The sequence below is a fragment of the Eulemur rufifrons genome, chromosome 7 (genome assembly GCF_041146395.1).
Source record: "Eulemur rufifrons isolate Redbay chromosome 7, OSU_ERuf_1, whole genome shotgun sequence".
Taxonomy (NCBI): Eukaryota; Metazoa; Chordata; class Mammalia; order Primates; family Lemuridae; genus Eulemur; species Eulemur rufifrons.
In genome coordinates this window covers 24,710,157-24,729,571 of record NC_090989.1, presented here as the reverse complement: position 1 = coordinate 24,729,571, position 19,415 = coordinate 24,710,157, and the positions used below count along the sequence as shown (strand labels likewise).

Genomic DNA, 19,415 nt, shown 5'->3' with positions numbered 1-19,415 from the left:
CTTTTCAAACACAACCCAACCATTTCATGCAAGAATTATCCATTATTTCTGGGCATGGCATGTATAGGTTTGCAAATCTTCTTTCCCTATATGTATGTAAAATTTGCTGTCAATTTTAATAATATAAAAATAGCAATATTATCATGAGGAGCTGATTGAAGATCGATACAATATTACTCTTATTGAATTTATTTAAAAGTTTAGGCACAGAATCAGGCCATTTAATGTAAGGCACCTGGAGAAGATATTTTAGTTGAATGACTAGTTCATTCTTAGTGACCTTACAAATGCCATGATTTTACTACAAGACCTCGAGATTGGAGCCATTCTGAAGGATGGTACACACAGATCATGCTCATGCTCATCATACATGCATATGTATGTAAAGTTTAAGACATAAAAGTGACATTAAAATTAACTTGGAAATGTATATCCTTAGCGTAAGTAACTAAGAATTATGAACTTTGTGATACTATGAAATACACTATGCAACCAAATGCAAGTTTCCACATTTAAAATGAAGACTAATGTCTAAGAAAGAGCTACAAGAAAAAAAATGCATCTTTTCCTTATGTCATGCACCTTGATTATCACAAACTTATATTTTTAAAAATGCTATATACACTGACCTGAAGTTTTTGCAGGGTTCTCTGTAGAAGTCTCCAAAGATGCTGGAACAAAGTAAAGTTGATTTGACATATGTGGTTATCATATGAACATATAACAGAACACTGAGTACAGTTGGAATATTTATTCAGTGGGTATCTAATCCTTCAGTATTCTTATGTTATCTGCTCTAATATTGAATCTTCCTATGCATTATTTGGTTGTAATGCATTTGATAAATTTTCAGAAGCTGTGTATTCTCTCTATACAATTTACTTATTGGAAAAAGTTTGCTTTATTTTGTGTACATGTGAGAAAAATATCTATTTATTCATCATCGTTATATAGATTAATTTATCTTTAAGCCAAGTAATGTAACATGACACACTAGATCCTGGCATACCTAGAACCTCTAGTTTTGCACTGACACAAGGGAAAGGTATCAATTGCAAACAATTTTCACATAATAGACATCTACTGGGAACTAAGCAATCTTTAAGTTAAAAGAGCTTTCCACATAACAGATAAAAACTGGACATTATCTTCAACCTTTAACATGCTTAATAGTTTTAAAACTATAATAACTCACATATGCAAGATAAAAAGGAGAGCACAGCATGAAAAACCCTTATATAGTGAATGTGGTTTCATTCAAAATATATTGATAGTAAGTGGGTAAGAAGTATATTATTCTCTTCTGACTAGATTGTTTATTTCGGCATTGCGGCATTTTTGTGTTGTCTTGTTCCTACAAGATCTACAGCAGTTTTGTGAATGACATACGGTAAAGTATTGATGAAGAAGATAAAAGGAAATTTATAAGATATTTCATGAAGAGAATGATATTTTAATTTTACTATGTTGGAATTGACAGTGTATTATATAGAATCCAAGGTATTTCTGAACTTCTTAACTGTTTTTTTTTTTTTTTTTAATCTGAGTTTCACTACATCACTCTGTGTAGAGTACAGTGGCATAATCATAGCTCACTGCAACTCCGGAGCTCAAACGATTCTCTTGTGTCTTGCCTTGAAAGATGACTTTAGATGCAATGAATATTTTTTCCACACTGGAGAAGGGAATGTGGGACTAAAGACTGTTTTCTCAATACATTGCACTGCTGTAAGCTAAGTACAACTAACTGGCGGCAGACTTATCCTAAATTTACAAGTTTTATAGCTGTGATGCCTTGTTTTCAAAAGCATTTTGATTACTGATTCATGTATTTCTTTGCTTTTCAAAAACTACCCCAACCATGTATGCAAGAATTATCCATTATTCCTGGGAACATCATGTAGAGTTTCACAAATGTTCTTTCCATGTATGTATATAATATTTGATGTCAATTTTAATAATATAAAAATGGCAATATTATCATTGGGAGCTGATTGAAGATCAATAAATTATTATCCTTACTGAATTCATTTAAAAGATTAGGCACACAATCAAGCCATTTAATGTAAGGCACCCAGAGAAGATATTTTAGTTGAATGACTAGTTCATTCTTAGTGACCTTACAAATACCATGATTTTACTCCAAGACCTCAAGATTAGAGCCATTTTGGCGGATGTTACACACACATCAACCTCATCCTCATCATACATACATATGTATGTAAAGTATAAAATATAAAAGGGACATTAAAATTAAATTGGAAATGTCTATCCTTGGCATAAGTAACTTAGAATTATGAGCTTTGTAATACTATGAACTACATTATGCAACCAAATGCATGTTTCTTACATATTAGAATGAACACTAAATGTCTTAGAGCTACAAGAAAAAAACCTATCTTTTCCTAATGTCATGGACCTTGGTGATCACAACGTTATATTTTAAAAAATGCTATAAACACTAACCTGAAGTTTTTGCAGGGCTCACTGTAGGAGAAGTCTCCAAAGATGCTGGAATAAAGTAAAGTTGATTTGACACCTGTGCTTATCATATAAACGTATTACATAACACTGAGTACAGTTTGAGTATTTATTCAGTGGGTATCTAATCATTCAGTGTTCCCATGTTATCTTATGTTGAATCTTCCTATGCATTATTTGGTTGTAATGCATTTGATAAATTTTCAGAAGCTGCATATTCTCTCTATACAATTTACTTATGGAAAAAGTTTGCTTTATTTTGTGTCCATGTAAGAAAAATATCTATTTATTCATTGTCCTTATAATATACAGATTAATTTATCTTTAAGCCAAGTAATGTAACATGACACACTAGATCCTGGCATACCTCAAACCTCTAGATTTGCACTGACACGAGTGAAAGGCTTCAGTGCAAACAATCTTTCACATAATAAATATCTACTGGGAACTAAGCAATCTTTAAGTAAAAAGTGCTTTCCAAGTAACAGATAAAAACTAGATATTTTCTTCAACCTTTAACATGCTTAACAGATTTAAAAATATAGTAACTAATATATGCAAGATAAACAGGAGAGCAAAGCATGTAAAACACTTATATAGTGAATTTGGTTTCATTTAAAATATACTGATAGGCAGGCCGGGTGCGGTGGCTCACGCCTGTAATCCTAGCACTCTGGGAGGCCGAGGTGGGTGGATCGTTTGAGCTCAGGAGTTCGAGACCAGCCTGAGCAAGAGCGAGACCCCACCTCTACTAAAAATAGAAAGAAATTATATGGACAGCTAAAAATATATATAGAAAAAAAAATTAGCCGGGCATGGTGGCGCATGCCTGTAGTCCCAGCTACTCGGGAGGCTGAGACAGGAGGATCGCTTGAGCTCAGGAGTTTGAGGTTGCTGTGAGCTAGGCTGATGCCACGGCACTCACTCTAGCCTGGGCAACAGAGTGAGACTCTGTCTCAAAAAGAAAAAAAAAAAAAAAAAAAAATATACTGATAGTAAGTGCATAAGAAGTATTTTATTCTCTTCTAACTAGGTTGTTTATTTTGGCATTACAGCATTTTTGTGTTGTCTTGTTCCTACAAGATCTACAGCAGTTTTATGAATGACTTACGGTAGAGTATTGGTGAAGAAGATAAAGGGAAATTTATAAGATATTTCATGACGAGAATGATATTTTAATTTTGCTATGTTGGAATTGACAGTGTATTATATAAAATCCAAGGTATTTCTGAACTTCTTAACTATTTTTTTTTTTTTTTGAGACAGAGTTTCACTCTGTCACCCTGGGTAGAGTACAGTGGCATAGTCACAGCTCACTGCAACCTTAAACGCCGGAGCTCAAGCTGTCCTCTGCTTCTTGCCTTAAGAGGGGATTTTAGATGCAACGAATAGTTTTTCCACACTGGAGAAGGGAATGTGGGACTAAAGACTGTTTTTTCAACACATTGCACTGCTGAAACCTAAATACTGCTACCTGGTGGCAGACTTATCCTAACTTTACGTGTTTTATTGTCGTGATGTCTTGTTTTATAAAGCATTTTGATTAATGATTCATGTATTGCTTTGCTTTTCAAACACTACTCAACCATTATATGCAGGAATTATCCATTATTTCTGGTCATGGCATGTAGGTTTGCAAATCTTCTTTCCCCATATGTATGTAAAATTTGCTGTCAATTTTAATAATATAACAATGGCAATATTATCATGAGGAGCTGATTGAAGATAGATACAATATTACTCTTATTGAATTTATTTAAAAGTTTAGGCACAGAATCAGACCATTTAATATAAGGCAAGACCAGAGAAGATACTTCAGTTGAATGACTATTTCATTCTTAGTGACCTTACAAACGCCGTGATTTTACTGCAGGACCTCCAGATTTGAGCCATTTTGAGGGATGGTACACACAGATCATGCTCATCCTCATCATACATGCATATGTATGTAAAGTTTAAAACATAAAAGTGACATTAAAATTAACTTGGAAATGTATATCGTTGGCGTAACCAAGAATTATAAACTTTGTGATACTATGAACTACCCTATGCAACCAAATGCATGTTTCTTATATTTTAAAATGAAGACTAATGTCTAAGAGAGAGCTACAAGAAAAAAAAAATATATCTTTCCCTTATGTCATGCATCTTGATGATCACAAAGTTATATTTTTAAAAATGCTGTAAACACTGACCTGAAGTTTTTGCGGGACTCACTGTAGAAAAAGTCTCCAAAGATGCTGGAATAAAGTAAAGTTGATTTGACACTTGTGCTTATAATATGAACATATTACACAACATTTAGTACAGTTTGAATATTTATTCAGAGGATATCTACATCTTCAGGGTCCCATAATTTCTTCTCTAATATTGAAGCTTCCTATGCATTATCAGGTTGTAATGCATTTGATAAATTTTCAGAAGCTGCATATTCTCTCTATACAACTTACTTAAGGAAAAAGTTTTTTTTATTTTTTTTCCATGAAAGAAAAATATCTATTTATTTGTCATTGTAATATTATATAGCCTAATTTATGTTTAAGCTAAGTAATGTAACATGACACACTAGATCCCGGCATACCTAGAACCTCTAGTTTTGCACTGACACAAGTGAAAGGTATCAATTGCAAACAATTTTCACATAATAGACATCTACTGGGAACTAAGTAATCTTTAAGTAAAAAGTGCTCTTCAGATAAAAGATAAAAACTGGATATTTTCTTCAACCTGTAACATGCTTAGTAGTTTTAAAATTATAGTAACTCACATGTGCAAGATATAAAGGAAATCAAAGCATGAAAAACTCTTACATGGTGAATTTAGTTTATTCATAATATACTGATGGTAAGTGGGCTAAGAAGTATATTACTGTCTTCTAACTATATTCTTTATTTCATCATTTTAGCATTTTTTTGTTCTGTTGTTCCTGTAATATCTACAGCAGTTTTGAAAATGACATACGGTAGAGTATTGGTGAAGAAGATAAAAGGAAATTTATAAGATATTTCATGAAGAGAATATTTTAATTTTACTATGTTGGAATTGACAGTGTATTATATAAAATCCAAGGTTTCTGAACTTCCTGACTGTTTTATTTTTTTTTTTTTTTGAATCAGCGCTTCACTCTGTCACCCTGGGTAGAGTACAGTGGCATAATCATAGCTCATTGCAACTCCAGAGCTCAAGCGATCCTCTTGCGTCTTGCCTTGAAAGGTGATTTTAGTTGCAATGAATAGTTTTTCCACACTGGAGATGGGAATGTGGGACTAATGACTGTTTTCTCAATACGTTGCACTGCTGTAACCTAAATACAACTAACTGGAGGCAGACTTATCCTATCTTTACCACTTTTATAGTTGTGATGCCTTGTTGTATAAAGCATTTTGATTACTGATTCATGTATTGGTTTGGTTTAGAAAAACTACCCCAACCATTTGATGCGAGAATTATTCATTATTCCTGGGAACGTCATGTATAGTTTCACAAATGTTCTTTCCATATATGTATATAATATTTGATGTCAATTTTAATAATATAAAAGTGGCAGTATTATAATTAGGAGCTGATTAAAGATTTTATACAGTATTACCCTTACTGAATTCATTTAAAAGATTAGGCACACAATCAGTCCATTTAATGTAAGGCACCCAGAGAAGATGTTTTAGTTGAATGACTAGTTCATTCTTAGTGACCTTACAAATACCATGATTTTACTCCAAGACCTCAAGATGGGATCTATTTTGGGGGATGTTACACACATATCATCCTTATCATCATCATACATACATATGTATGTAAAGTATAAAATATAAAAGGGACATTAACATTAAATTGGAAATGTATATCCTTGGCATAAGTAACTTAGAATTATGAATTTTGTAATACTATGAACTACATTATGTAATGAAATGCATATTTTTTACATTTTAATATGAACACTAAATGTGTAAGAGCTACAAGAAAAAAAATGTATCTCTTCCTTATTCATGGACCTTGACGATCACAAAGTTATGTTTTTAAAAATTCTATAAACACTGACCTGAAGTTTTTGCAGGACTCACTGTAGAAGGAGTCAGCAAAGATGCTGGAATAAAGTAAAGTTGATTTGACACATGTGCTGATAATATAAACATTACTCAACACTGAGTACCGTTTGAATATTTATTCAGTTGGTATCTAATCTTTCAGTATTCCCATGTTATCTTCTCTAATGTTGAATCTTCCTATGCATTATTTGGTTGTAATGCATTTGATAAATTTTCAGAAGCTGCATATTCTCTCTATACAATTTACTTATCTAAAAAGTTTGCTTTATTTTGTATCCATGTAAGAAAAATATCTATTTATTCATTGTCATTATAATACATAGACTAATTTTTCTTTAAGCCAAGTAATGTAACATGACACACTAGATCCTGGCATACGCAGAACCACTGGTTTAACACTGACACAAGTGAAAGGCATCAATTGCAAACAATCTTTCACATAATAAATATCTACAGGGAACTAAGCAATCTTTGAGTAAAAAGTGCTTTCCTCATAACAGGTAAAAACTGGATATTTTCTTCAACCTTTGACATGCTTAATAGTTTTAAAAATACTCACATATGCAAGATAAAAAGGAAAGCAAAGCATGAAAAACCCTTATATAGTGAATTTGAGGTCGTTCAAAATATACTGACAGTAAGTGTGCTAAGAAGTATATTAATCTCTTCTGACTGTGTTGTTTATTTCAGCTTTTTTGTTCTGTCTTGTTCGTATAAGATCTACAGCAGTCTTGTGAATGACATACAGTAGAGTATTGGTGAAGAAGATAAAAGGAAATTTATGAGATATTTCATGAAGAGAATGATATTTTAATTTTACTATGTTAGAATTGACAATGTATTACATAAAACCCAAGGTAATTCTGAACTTCTTAACTGTTTTACTTTTTTTTTTTTTTTTGAATCAGAGTTTCACTCTGTCACCCTGTGTAAAGTACAGTGGCATAATCATAGCTCACTGCAACCTTCAACTCCAGAGGTCAAGCGATCCTCTTGCATTTTGCCTTGAAAGGTGATTTTAGATGCAATGAACATTTTTTCCACACTGGAGATGGGAATGTGGGACTAATGACTGTTTTTTCAACACATTGCACTGCTTTAATCTAAATACAACTAACTGGAGCTAGACTTATCCTATCTTTATGAGTTTTATAGTTGTGATGCCTTGTTTTATAAAGCATTTTGATTACTGATTCATGTATTGCTCTGCTTTTCAAAAACTACTCCAGGATGGCGGAGTGGTGGTGACCTCCTGGATTCATGCCCCGCCCCCCCCAGAGGAAGGCATGGATGTCGACCTACCACAATGCTAGAGGATCGCTCCCCCACAAGAACAGCGGTGTGAATCCACGGAGAAGCAACGTGGGACACACAGAGCAAGAAAAGTCTGAGGTGAACAGGAAATAGGTCCGTGAAATTCTGGAGAGTGCAGGACAGACAATAGACAGCGGAGTGTGGGATGGGTGCACCCGCGTCACCATCGAGTGGGGCGGGGACAGCCTCATAGGAAAGCGGCTTGTTCTCCCCATTGACCTCCACACCCACTTAATTAGAGACCTGCCTGAAGCCGGTGCAGAATCACTGCAGGAGAAGTGGGCCTCTGTGGACAGGAGACATTATCGGGAAACAGCTTAAACCCTGCGGGATCTCAGCGGAGACCACGCTTAGCGAGGAGGGAAGGAGCTGCGGTAAGGCGAAAAGCAGCAAATGATCGCCGAACCACAGATTTTTTTTGTATTTTTTTTGCTCTTTTCAGCAGTTCCCTAGCCGGGGAGCCCCTGTGGGTGTCTATACTCGCCAGGCCCCCGGCTCTGGTGCTTGCCGTACCCGGAACGTTAACCCCCATCACCGGCGATCTGCAGGTGCACAGTCGCTATCTTGAAGTCCACAGCGTAGCTGCTGTGGAGCCATAGGGTGCCGAGCAGCTCCCTGGGCAGCTTGCTTCACTAGTCTGTGAACCCACACCAAGAGCTTGGACTTTGCATAAACTCTGTGGTCAGGAGAAATTATCAGGAAACAGCTTAGAATCTGAGGGATCTGAGCCGAGACTGCGCTTAGCAGGGAGGGTTGGAGCTGCGCTAAGGTGAAAAGGAGCATGGGGTTGCTGAACCACAGATTTTTTTGTATTTTTCTTTGCTTTTTCTTCAGCAGTTCCCTGGCCGGGGATCCCCTAGCCAGGGATCCCCTGTGGGCCTCTATACTCGCCAGGCCCCCGGTCTGATGCTTGCTGGACCCTGAACATTAACCCCCAGCGCCGGCAATCTGGTGCACGGGTGCCATCTTGGGGCCCACAGCCTAGCTGCTGCGGAGCCATAGGGTGCCAGGCGGCTCCTTGGGCAGCTCGCTCCACTAGTCCATGAACCCACGCCAAGAGCTCAGGCTTTGCATGTACTCTGTGGACAGGAGACATCAACGGGGTGCAGCTTGGACTCTGGGGGATCTCCGCCGAGATGGCGGTTAGTGGAGGGAGGGGCGAAGCTGTGCTAAGGCAAAAAGCGGCGAAGGGACGCCAAATTACAGAATTTTTTTTCTTTTTCTTTTCTTTTATTTATTCTATTATTATCATTTTTTATTATCTTTTTAGTTTTTACTTTTTATTTTTTTATTTTCTTTTTTTCTTTTTTTTTTTTCCTTTTCTTTTCATTTGGGTGGCCTTCTAGCTGGGGAGCCACAGTGGGCTTCTGAGCTTGCCAGGCCCCCAGCTGTGGTGCCTGCAAGACCCTGAACAGTCATTCCCAGTGTCAGCGATCTGTGGGCACGTGGTCGCCATCTTGGGGTCCACAGCCTAGCCGCTGCGGAGCCATAGGGTGCCGACGGTTCCCTGAGCGGCTCCCTCCCCTGGTCCGTGGACCCTCTATAGGGGCCCTGACCTTTTGTAAACACTGAGTACTTCTCCAGACGCGAGAGTGTGGAGCCTGGTCCCTGGGGACATTGGGCCAGGGTAGACTTTTGCCCATGGGAGCTGCAGCAGCTGGGAAGCTGAGCGAGCAAGGGCACTGCACACTCCCCATAGCCAGAGTCTTTCCTGCGGAAAGAGACAGAAACCACCCCTATAGAGGAGGAACCAAAGGAAAAAAACAAACAAACAAATACAGAGGGAATTTCTGCCTGCAACTCCTGTGGATCCTGCCTGCTTACTGAAAGACCACAACACAGTGACTTAACTCACCAAAGTGGTCTTGGGTTACTCCAATCCTCTAGGGCTGGACCCACCAGAAGCAGCCCCCCAACTGAGGTAGAAAAAACTCTAAACAATACACAACAGTTTCCCCCTCTTGAAAAAGGAAGCAACATACCTAGATTGCTTCACAGCCTAAGAACAGAGTACAAAGTGTGCTGTGAACCAGACTAAAATGGTAAGAAAAGATCTAACGATAGATCTAGATGGGAAGGGCCCAGCGAAAAAACACGGGGAGCACAAAGAATCAAACAGAAATCTGACCCCCAAAGAGAAATACGAGCTCTCAACCAATTGACGCAAACCAGACTCAAAATACCAACATGTTACAGGAAGAATTTCAATTATGGATTATAAACAAGCTGAATAATATACAAGAAATAATAGATAACCAATACAAAGAAACCACAAAAAAAAATACAGGATTTGGAAGAAAAATTCACTAAAGAAATTGAAATATTTAAGAAAAACCAAACTGAACTCCTAGAAATGAAGAATTTACTCAGAGAGCTACAAAACACTGTGGAAAGTCTCAAGAGCAGGGTAGATCAAACAGAGGAAAGAACCTCAGAGATTGAAGATAACTCTTTCCAATTAAATAAGTCAGTCACAGAGATAGAACAAAGAAATACGAGAAATGATCAGAGTCTTCAAGAAATGTGGGATTATGTGAAGAAACCTAACATGAGAGTTATTGGCATTCCTGAGGGTGAAGAAAATAATAAGCAAGGGTTGGATAAGCTATTTGAAGACATAATTGAGGAAAATTTTCCAGGCCTTATTAAAACTCTAGATATACAGGTTCAAGATGATCAAAAAACCCCTGGGAGATTCATAACAAATAGGAAAACACCATGCCACGTAGTCATCAGACTGATCAAAATATCCATTAAAGAATCCCTTCTTCGAGCTGTGAGGAGAAAGAAACAAGTAACATACAAAGGAAAGCCCATTAGAATTACGCCAGATTTCTCAACTGAAACCTTACAAGCAAGAAGAGGTTGGGGCCCCATTCTCACTCTTCTGAAACAGAATAATGCCCAGCCTAGAATCTTGTACCCCGCTAAGCTAAGTTTTCTATACGAAGGAGAAATTAAGACATTCTCAGATAAACATGGACTGAGGGAATTCACCAAGACAAGACCATCCTTCCAAGAAGAACTAAAAAGAGAGTTACACATGGACCAGCACAAGAAAGACCCACGAATGTAAAACTACTCAAGAGCTAAAGATCAAATTCCAGCTACTGCAATGGCTTAAGAAAGAAAACATAGCAGTGAAGTTCTACCCAACAAGCTGAACAGAAATCTGTCCTACTTATCAGTTCTCTGAATAAATGTGAATGGCTTGAATTCCCCACTCAAGAGACATAGACTGACCCAATGGATAAAAAAAACACAAACCTAGTATCTGCTGTCTTCAGGAAACTTATCTAACCTGCAATGATGCATTTAGACTGAAAATAAAAGGATGGGAATCAGTATTTCAAGCAAATGGTAGCCAAAAGAAAGCTGGTGTGGCAGTCTTAATTTCCAATAACTTAGTTTTTGAACCAACAAAAGCAATAAAAGGCAAAGATGGTTACTATATACTGGTGAAAGGCACAATTCAACAAGAAGACATGACTATACTTAATATATATGCACCCAACTTTTGTGCACCCAGATTCATAAAGCAAACCATATTTAATCTGATCCAAATGATAGATAACAATACTGTAATAGCTGGAGACATTAACACCCCACTGACAGTACAGGACAGATCCTCCAAACAGAAAATAAACAAAGAAATAATGGACTTAAATAAAATGCTAGAACAAATGGGCCTGACTGACATCTACAGGACATTCTACCTAAAGTCCACAGAATATACATTCTTCTCATCAGCTCACAGGACATTCTCTAAGATTGACCATATCCTAGGCCATAAAGCATGTCTTAAAAAAATTTAAAAAATAGAAATTATACCATGCATCTTCTCAGATCACAGCAGAATAAACTTAATAATGAACCCAAACAGAAACCCTTATTCCTACTCAAAGTCATGGAAGCTAAACAACTTTCTCCTGAACAATTATTCTATAAAGGAAGAAATCAAGACGGAAATCAAAAGTTTCTTTGAATTAAATGACAATGGAGATAAAACTTATCAAAATCTATGGGACACAGCTAAAGCAGTCCTGAGAGGAAAATTCATATCCATAAATGCCTATATCAAGAAGACAGAAAACTTGCAAATAGACAACCTAATGAACAGACTCAAAGAGCTGGAGAAAGAAGAACAGACCGACCCCAAACCCAGCAGAAGGTGAGAAATTACTAAGATCAAATCAGAATTAAATGAAAAGGACAACAAAGAAACAATAAGGGAAATTAATAAAACAAAAAGTTGGTTCTTTGAAAAGATAAACAAAATAGACACACCTCTAGCTAGACTAACCAAGAGCACAAAAGTAAAATCTCTAATAACCTCCATAAGGAACATGAAAGGAGAAATCACAACTGATGCCACAGAGATACACAATATCATCTATGAATTCTACAAGAATCTTTATGCACACAAACTGGAGAATGCGGAAGAAATGGACAAATTTTTAGAAACACATAGCCTTCCCAGGCTCAACCAGGAAGAAATAGAATTCCTGAATAGATCAATATCAAGAACTGAAATCGAAGCAGCAATAAAAAACCTTCCCAAAAATAAAAGCTTTGGTCCAGATGGGTTCACACCAGAATTTTACCACACCTACAATGAAGAACTGGTGCCCATCCTACATAAACTATTCTCCAATATTGAGAAGGATGGAATTCTCCCCAACACGTTTTACCAAGCCAACATAGCATTGATACAAAAACCAGGAAAGGATGCAACAAAAATAGAGAACTACAGACCAATTTCTCTTATGAATATAGATGCAAAAATTCTCAATAAAATCCTAGCAAATCGAATCCAAGTACTTATCAAAAAAATAATCCATCACGACCAAGTGGGCTTCATCCCAGAGATGCAGGGGTGGTTCAACATACGTAAATCTATAAATATAATTCAACAAATAAATAAAAACAAATATAAAAACCATATGATCCTCTCAATAGATGCAGAAAAAGCATTTGACAAAATTCAACACCCTTTTATGATAAAAATGCTTAACAAAATAGGCATAGATGGAACCTACCTAAAAATGATACAAGCCATATATGACAAACCCACAGCCAACATCATACTGAATGGGGAAAAATTGAAAGCATTCTCACTTAGAACTGGAACCAGACAGGGCTGCCTACTGTCCCCATTACTTTTCAACATAGTATTGGAAGTCCTTGCAAGAGCTATCAGGCAAGAGAGCAGAATCAAGGGAGTCCAAATAGGGACAGAAGAGATCAAACTCTCACTCTTTGCTGATGATATGATATTATATCTGGAAAACTGCAAGGATTCAACCAAGAGACTCCTGGAATTGATTAACAAATACAGCAAAGTCTAAGGTTACAAAATCAATATACACAAATTAGAGGCATTCATATATGCCAATAACAGTCAATCAGAGAATCAAATTAAAGACTCAATACTCTTCAAAATAGCAACAAAGAAAATAAAATATCTAGGAATATATTTAACTAAAGAGGTAAAGGACCTCTATAGGGAAAACTATGAAACACTGAGAAAAGAAATAGCAGAACTTTTAAATAGGTGGAAAACCATACCATGCTCGTGGTTCGGAAGAATCAACATTGTTAAAATGTCTATACTACCCAAAGTAATCTACAAATTCAATGCAATCCCTATTAAATTACCAACATCATTTTTCACAGATGTAGAGAAAATAATTTTACACTTTGTATGGAATCAGAGAAGACCCCGTATAGCAAAAGCAATTTTAAGCAATAAAAACAAAATGGGAGGTATTAATTTGCCAGACTTCAAACTATACTACAAGGCTGTGGTTCTTAAAACTGCCTGGTATTGGCAAAAGTACAGAGACACAGACCAGTGGAATAGAACAGAAAATCCAAATATAAAATCATGCTTATATAGACACCTAATCTTTGACAAAGCAGGCAAGAACATACTCTGGAGACAAGAATCCCTATTCAATAAATGGTGCTGGGAGAATTGGTTAGCCACTTGTAGAAGACTGAAACAGGACCCACAGCTTTTTCACCTCTCACAAAAATCAAATCACGGTGGATAACAGACTTAAACCTTAGGCATGAAACGATTAGAATTGTAGAAGAAAATGTAGGAAAGACTCTTACAGACATTGGCCTAGGCAAAGAATTTATGACGAAGACCCCTAAGGTAATCACAGCAACAACAAAAATAAATGAATGAGACCTGATAAAATTAAAAAGCTTCTGCACAGCCAAAGAAACAGTCACGAGAATAAACAGACAACCTACAGAATGGGAAAAAATTTTCGCATACTATACATCAGATAAAGGACTGATAACAAGAATCTATTTAGAACTCAGGAAAATCAGCAAGAAAAAATCAAACAACCCTATCAAGAAGTGGGCAATCGACATGAATAGAAATTTTTCAAAAGAAGATATAAGAATGGCTAAACAAACATATTAAAAAATGCTCAATATCCCTAATCATCAGAGAAATGCAAATCAAAACCACAATGAGATATCACTTAACCCCAGTGAGAATGGCCTTTATCAAAAAGTTCCAAAACAACACATGTTGGCGTGGATGTGGAGAGACAGGAACACTCATACACTGCTGGTGGGACTGCAAACTAGTGCAAACCCTGTGGAAAGCATTATGGAGATACCTTAAAGAGATTCAAATAGACCTACCATTCGATCCAGCAATCCCATTATTGGGCATCTACCCAAAAGAACATAAGTTATTCTATTACAAAGACAACTGTACCCGAATGTTTATAGCAGCACAATTCACAACTACAAAGATGTGGAAACAATCCAAATGCCCATCAATTCAGGATTGGATTAGTAAATTATGGTATATGTATACCATGGAGTATTACTCAGCTATAAGAAATAACAGTGATACGACATCTCTTTGGTTCTCCTGGAGAGAGTTGGAACCCATTCTATTAAGTGAAGTATCCCAAGAATGGAAAAACAAGCATCACTTGTACTCACCAGAAAATTGGTTTCCCTGATCATCACCTAAATTCACATCTGGGAATTACACCAATCGGATATCAGACTGAGGTGGGGGGTGGGGGGGAGGGGATGGGTGTATGCCTACATGATGAGTGCGTTGCACACTGTTTGGGGAATGGTCAGGCTTGAAGGTGCCTACTCGGGGAGGGGGGGGTGGGGAGGGTGGGCATATACCTACGTGATGAGTGCAATGTGCACTGTCTGGGGAATGGACACGCCTGGAGCTTTGACTTGGGGGGACAGGCGGTACATGGGCAACGTATGTAACGTGAATTTTTGTATCCCCCATAATAAGCTGAAATAAAAAAAAAAAATCTACTCCAACGATTTCGTGCAAGAATTATCCATTATTCCTGGGAACGGCATGTAGAGTTTCGCAAATGTTGTTTCCCTATATGTATGTAATATTTGGTGTCAATTTTAATAATATAAAAATGGCAATATTATCATTGGGAGCTGATTGAAGATCAATACAATATTACTTGTATTAAATTTATTTAAAAGTTTATGCGCACAATCAGGCCATTTAATGTAAGGCAGGACCAAAGATATTTTAGTTGAATGACTAGTTCATTCTTAGGGACCTTAGAGATATCAGGATTTAACTCCAAGACCTCAAGATTAGAGCCATTTTGGGGGATGGTACACACACATCATCCTCATCCTCATCATATATACATATGTATGTAAAGTATAAAATATAAAAGGGACATTAAAATTAAATTGGAAATGTATATCTTTGGCGTAAGTGACTTAGAATTATGAACTTTGTAATACTATGAACTACATTATGCCACCAAATGCACGCTTCTTACATTTTAGTATGAACACTAGATGTCTAAGAGCTACAAGAAAAAAAATGTATTTTTTCGTAATGTCATGGACCTTGGTGATCACAACGTTATATTTTAAAAAATGTTATAAACACTGACCTGAAGTTTTTGCAGGGCTCACTGTAGAAGTCTCCAAAGATGCTGGAATAAAGTAAAGTTGATTTGACACATGTGCTTATAATACAAACATTACTCAACACTGAGTACAGTTTGAATATTTGTTCAGTGGGTATCTAATCCTTCAGTTTTCCATGTCATCTTCTCTAATGTTAAATATTCCTATGCATTATTTGGTTGTAATGCATTTGATAAATTTTCAGAAGATGCATATTCTCTCTATACAATTTACTTACTGAAAAATTTGCTTTAATTTGTGTCCATGTAGGAAAAATATCTATTTATTCATTATCATTATAATATATAGATTAATTTGTATTTAAGCCAAGTAATGTAAATTGACACACTAGATCCCGGCATACCTAGAACCTCTAGTTTTGCACTGACACAAGTGAAAGGTATCAATTCCAATCTTTCACATATTAAATATCTATTGGGAACTAAGTAATCTTTAAGTAAAAAGTGTTTTCCACATAACAGATAAAAACTGGATATTTTCTTCAAACTTTTACATGCTTAACAGTTTTAAAAATATAGTAATGAAGAACAGGAATTGATAGTAGGAAAATGTGTGCTCTCTTTGATTCTAACTGATGCTATTCACTTCTGTGACTATGCTTGCTTTTAGTTATTTGATAAATATAGTTAATCAAAATGAAAAACAGAGATAAGAGCAAAGGTAACTCCATGATAGGCTAGGCTTCCTGGATGTGAGAAGCCTAGTTCTGCTTCTGTATATATGGCTTGCTGGCTTGGTGCTTAGCATAAGTGGAGCCATGGCAGGCTTCACTAAAGTAAAGGAAAACAAAGCCCCGGGGAGGTAACCGCAAGTTACTTCCTGATAAAGGGCTGGAGAGTCCAGGGGCCCTCCAACAAAGTAGATAAGAAGGGCAAGACATGATCAGCGCATGAACAGCTTGTGCAGGGCATGTGTTCCCAGTATCGCTTGTAACCAAAAACTAGAAGGTATGCAACAACAGCCCCCCTCACCCGTCGGAGACCCTCCTCTTCCCCTGGATGACCTTAACTACAACTGGCGCCAGCGCGAAAAGCCTGAAGCTTAGAGTCAACCAATCAGGAGCCAACGCGATCAGCCACTTCTAAAAAAAAGGACAAATAAACTGAAGGGGGATGAAGTGCAGACTAGTGTGTCGTGTACAGATTAGTATGTCGTGTGCAGACTAACGTGTCGTGTGCAGACTAACGTGTCGTGTGAAAACTAGCATATAGAAAAGTATAAAAGCTTAACCTTTACCCCAGGGCGGGGTCCTAGTTCCTGGAGAGGCCACTGCGTTGGTGCTCTGGAATTTGGACCCTAGCTCGAGCTAGCCAATAAACTCCTTTGCCTTTTTGCAGCCTCAATGACTCTGCCCCTCTGTTCTTGGGGCCAAGGGGAACCGGATCTAACAGTAACTCACATATGCAAGATAAAAAGGAGAGCAAAGCATGAAAAACCCTTATATAGTGAATGTGTTTTCATTCATGATATACTGATAGTAAGTGGCTAAGAAGTATATTATTCTCTTCTAACTAGGCTGTTTATGTCACCATTGCAGCATTTTTGTCCTGTCTTGTTCCTATAAGATCTACAGCAGTCTTGTGAATGACATACAGTAGAGTATTGGTGAAGAGGATGAAAGCAAATTGATAAGATATTTCATGAAGAGAATGATATTTTAATTTTACTATGTTGGAATTGACAGTGTATTATATAAAATCCAAGGTATTTCTGAACTTCTTAACTGTTTTACTGTTTTGTTTTGTTTTTTTCCGAATCAGAGTTTCACACTGTCACCCTGGGTAGATTACAGTGGCATAATCATAGCTCACTGCAACCTTCAACTCCGGAGCTCAAGTGATCCTCTTGCGTCTTGCCTTGAAAGGTGACTTTAGATGCAATGAATATTTTTTCCACACTGGAGAAGGGAATGTGGGACTAATGACAGTTTTTTCAATACATTGCACTGCTGTAACCTAAATACAACTAACTGGAGGCAGACTTATCCTAAATTTACAAGTGTTATAGTTGTGATGCCTTGTTTTCAAAAACATTTTGAATACAGATTCATGTATTGCTTTGCTTTTCAAAAACTACCCCAACCATTTCATGCAAGAATTATCCATTACTCCTGGGAACGTCATGTATAGTTTCGCAAATGTTCTTTCCACATATGTATATAACATTTGATGTCTACTTTAATAATATAAAAATGGCAATATGATCATTGGGAGCTAATTGAAGATCAATACAATATACCCTTACTGAATTCATTTAAAAGGTTAGGCACACAATCAGGCCATTTAATGTAAGGCACCCGGAGATGATATTTTAGTTGAATGACTAGTTCATTCTTAGCAACCTTACAAATACCATGATTTTACTTCCAAGACCTCAAGATGGGAGCCATTTTAGGAGATGTTACACACACATCATCCTCACCCTCATCATACATACATATATGTGTAAAGTATAAAATATAAAAGAGACATTAAAATTAAATTGGAAATGTATATCCTTGGCATAAGTAACTTAGAATTATGAACTTTGTAATACTATGAACTACATTATGCAATGAAATGCATGTTTTTTATATTTTAATATGAACACTAAATGTGTAAGAGCTACAAGAAAAAAAACGTATCTTTTCCATATGTCATGGACCTTGACGATCACAAAGTTACGTTTTTAAAAATTCTATAAACACTGACCTGAAGTTTTTGCAGGGCTCACTGTAGAAGGAGTCAGCAAAGATGCTGGAATAAAGTAAAGTTGATTTGACACATGTGCTGATAATATAAACATTACACAACACTGAGTACAGTTTGAATATTTGTTAAGTGGGTATCTCTTCCTTCAGTGTTCCCACGTCATCTTCTCTAATGATGAATATTCCTATGCATTATTTGGTTGTAATGCATTTGATAAATTTTCAGAAGCTGCATATTCTCTCTATACAATTTACTTATGGAAAAAGTTTGCTTTATTTTGTGTCTATGTAGGAAAAATATCTATTTATTCATTATCATTATAATATATCGATTAATTTATATTTAAGCCAAGTAATGTAACATGACACTCTAGATCCTGGCATACCTAAAACCTCTAGTATTGCACTGATACAAGTGAAAGGCATCAATTGCAAACAATCTTTCACATAATACATATCTACAATGAACTAAGCAACCTTTAAATAAAAAGTGCTTTCCATGTAACAGGTAAAAACTGGATTTTTTTCTTAAACCTTTAACATGCTTAATAGTTTTAAAAACACAGTGACTCACATATGCAAGATAAAAAGGAAAGCAAAGCATGAAAAACCCTTATATAGTGAAATTGGTTTCGTTCAAAATATACTGACAGTTAAGTGGGCTAAGAAGTATATTAATCTCTTCTAACTAGGTTGTTTATTTCAGCTTTTTTGTGCTGTCTTGTTCCTATAAGATCTACAGCAGTTTTGTGAATGACATACGGTAGAATATTGTTTAAGATGATTAAATGAAATTTATAAGATATTTCATGAAGAGAACGATTTTTTAATTTAACTATGTTGGAATTGACAGTGTATTATATAAAATCCAAGGTATTTCTGAACTTCTTAACTGTTTTACTTTTTTTTTTTTT

At 36.3% G+C, this 19,415-nt stretch overlaps 1 protein-coding gene across 1 annotated transcript in view; it reads right to left on the bottom strand.

Annotated features, from left to right (window-relative positions):
* Positions 1-19,415, bottom strand: part of TMPRSS15 (transmembrane serine protease 15) — a 140,811-nt gene that overhangs the window by 94,567 nt on the left and 26,829 nt on the right. The window contains exon 5 of the mRNA XM_069471949.1: positions 4,677-4,721. Within this exon, the coding sequence (XP_069328050.1) occupies positions 4,677-4,721 (45 nt within the window). The remainder of the gene's footprint in view (positions 1-4,676; positions 4,722-19,415) is intronic.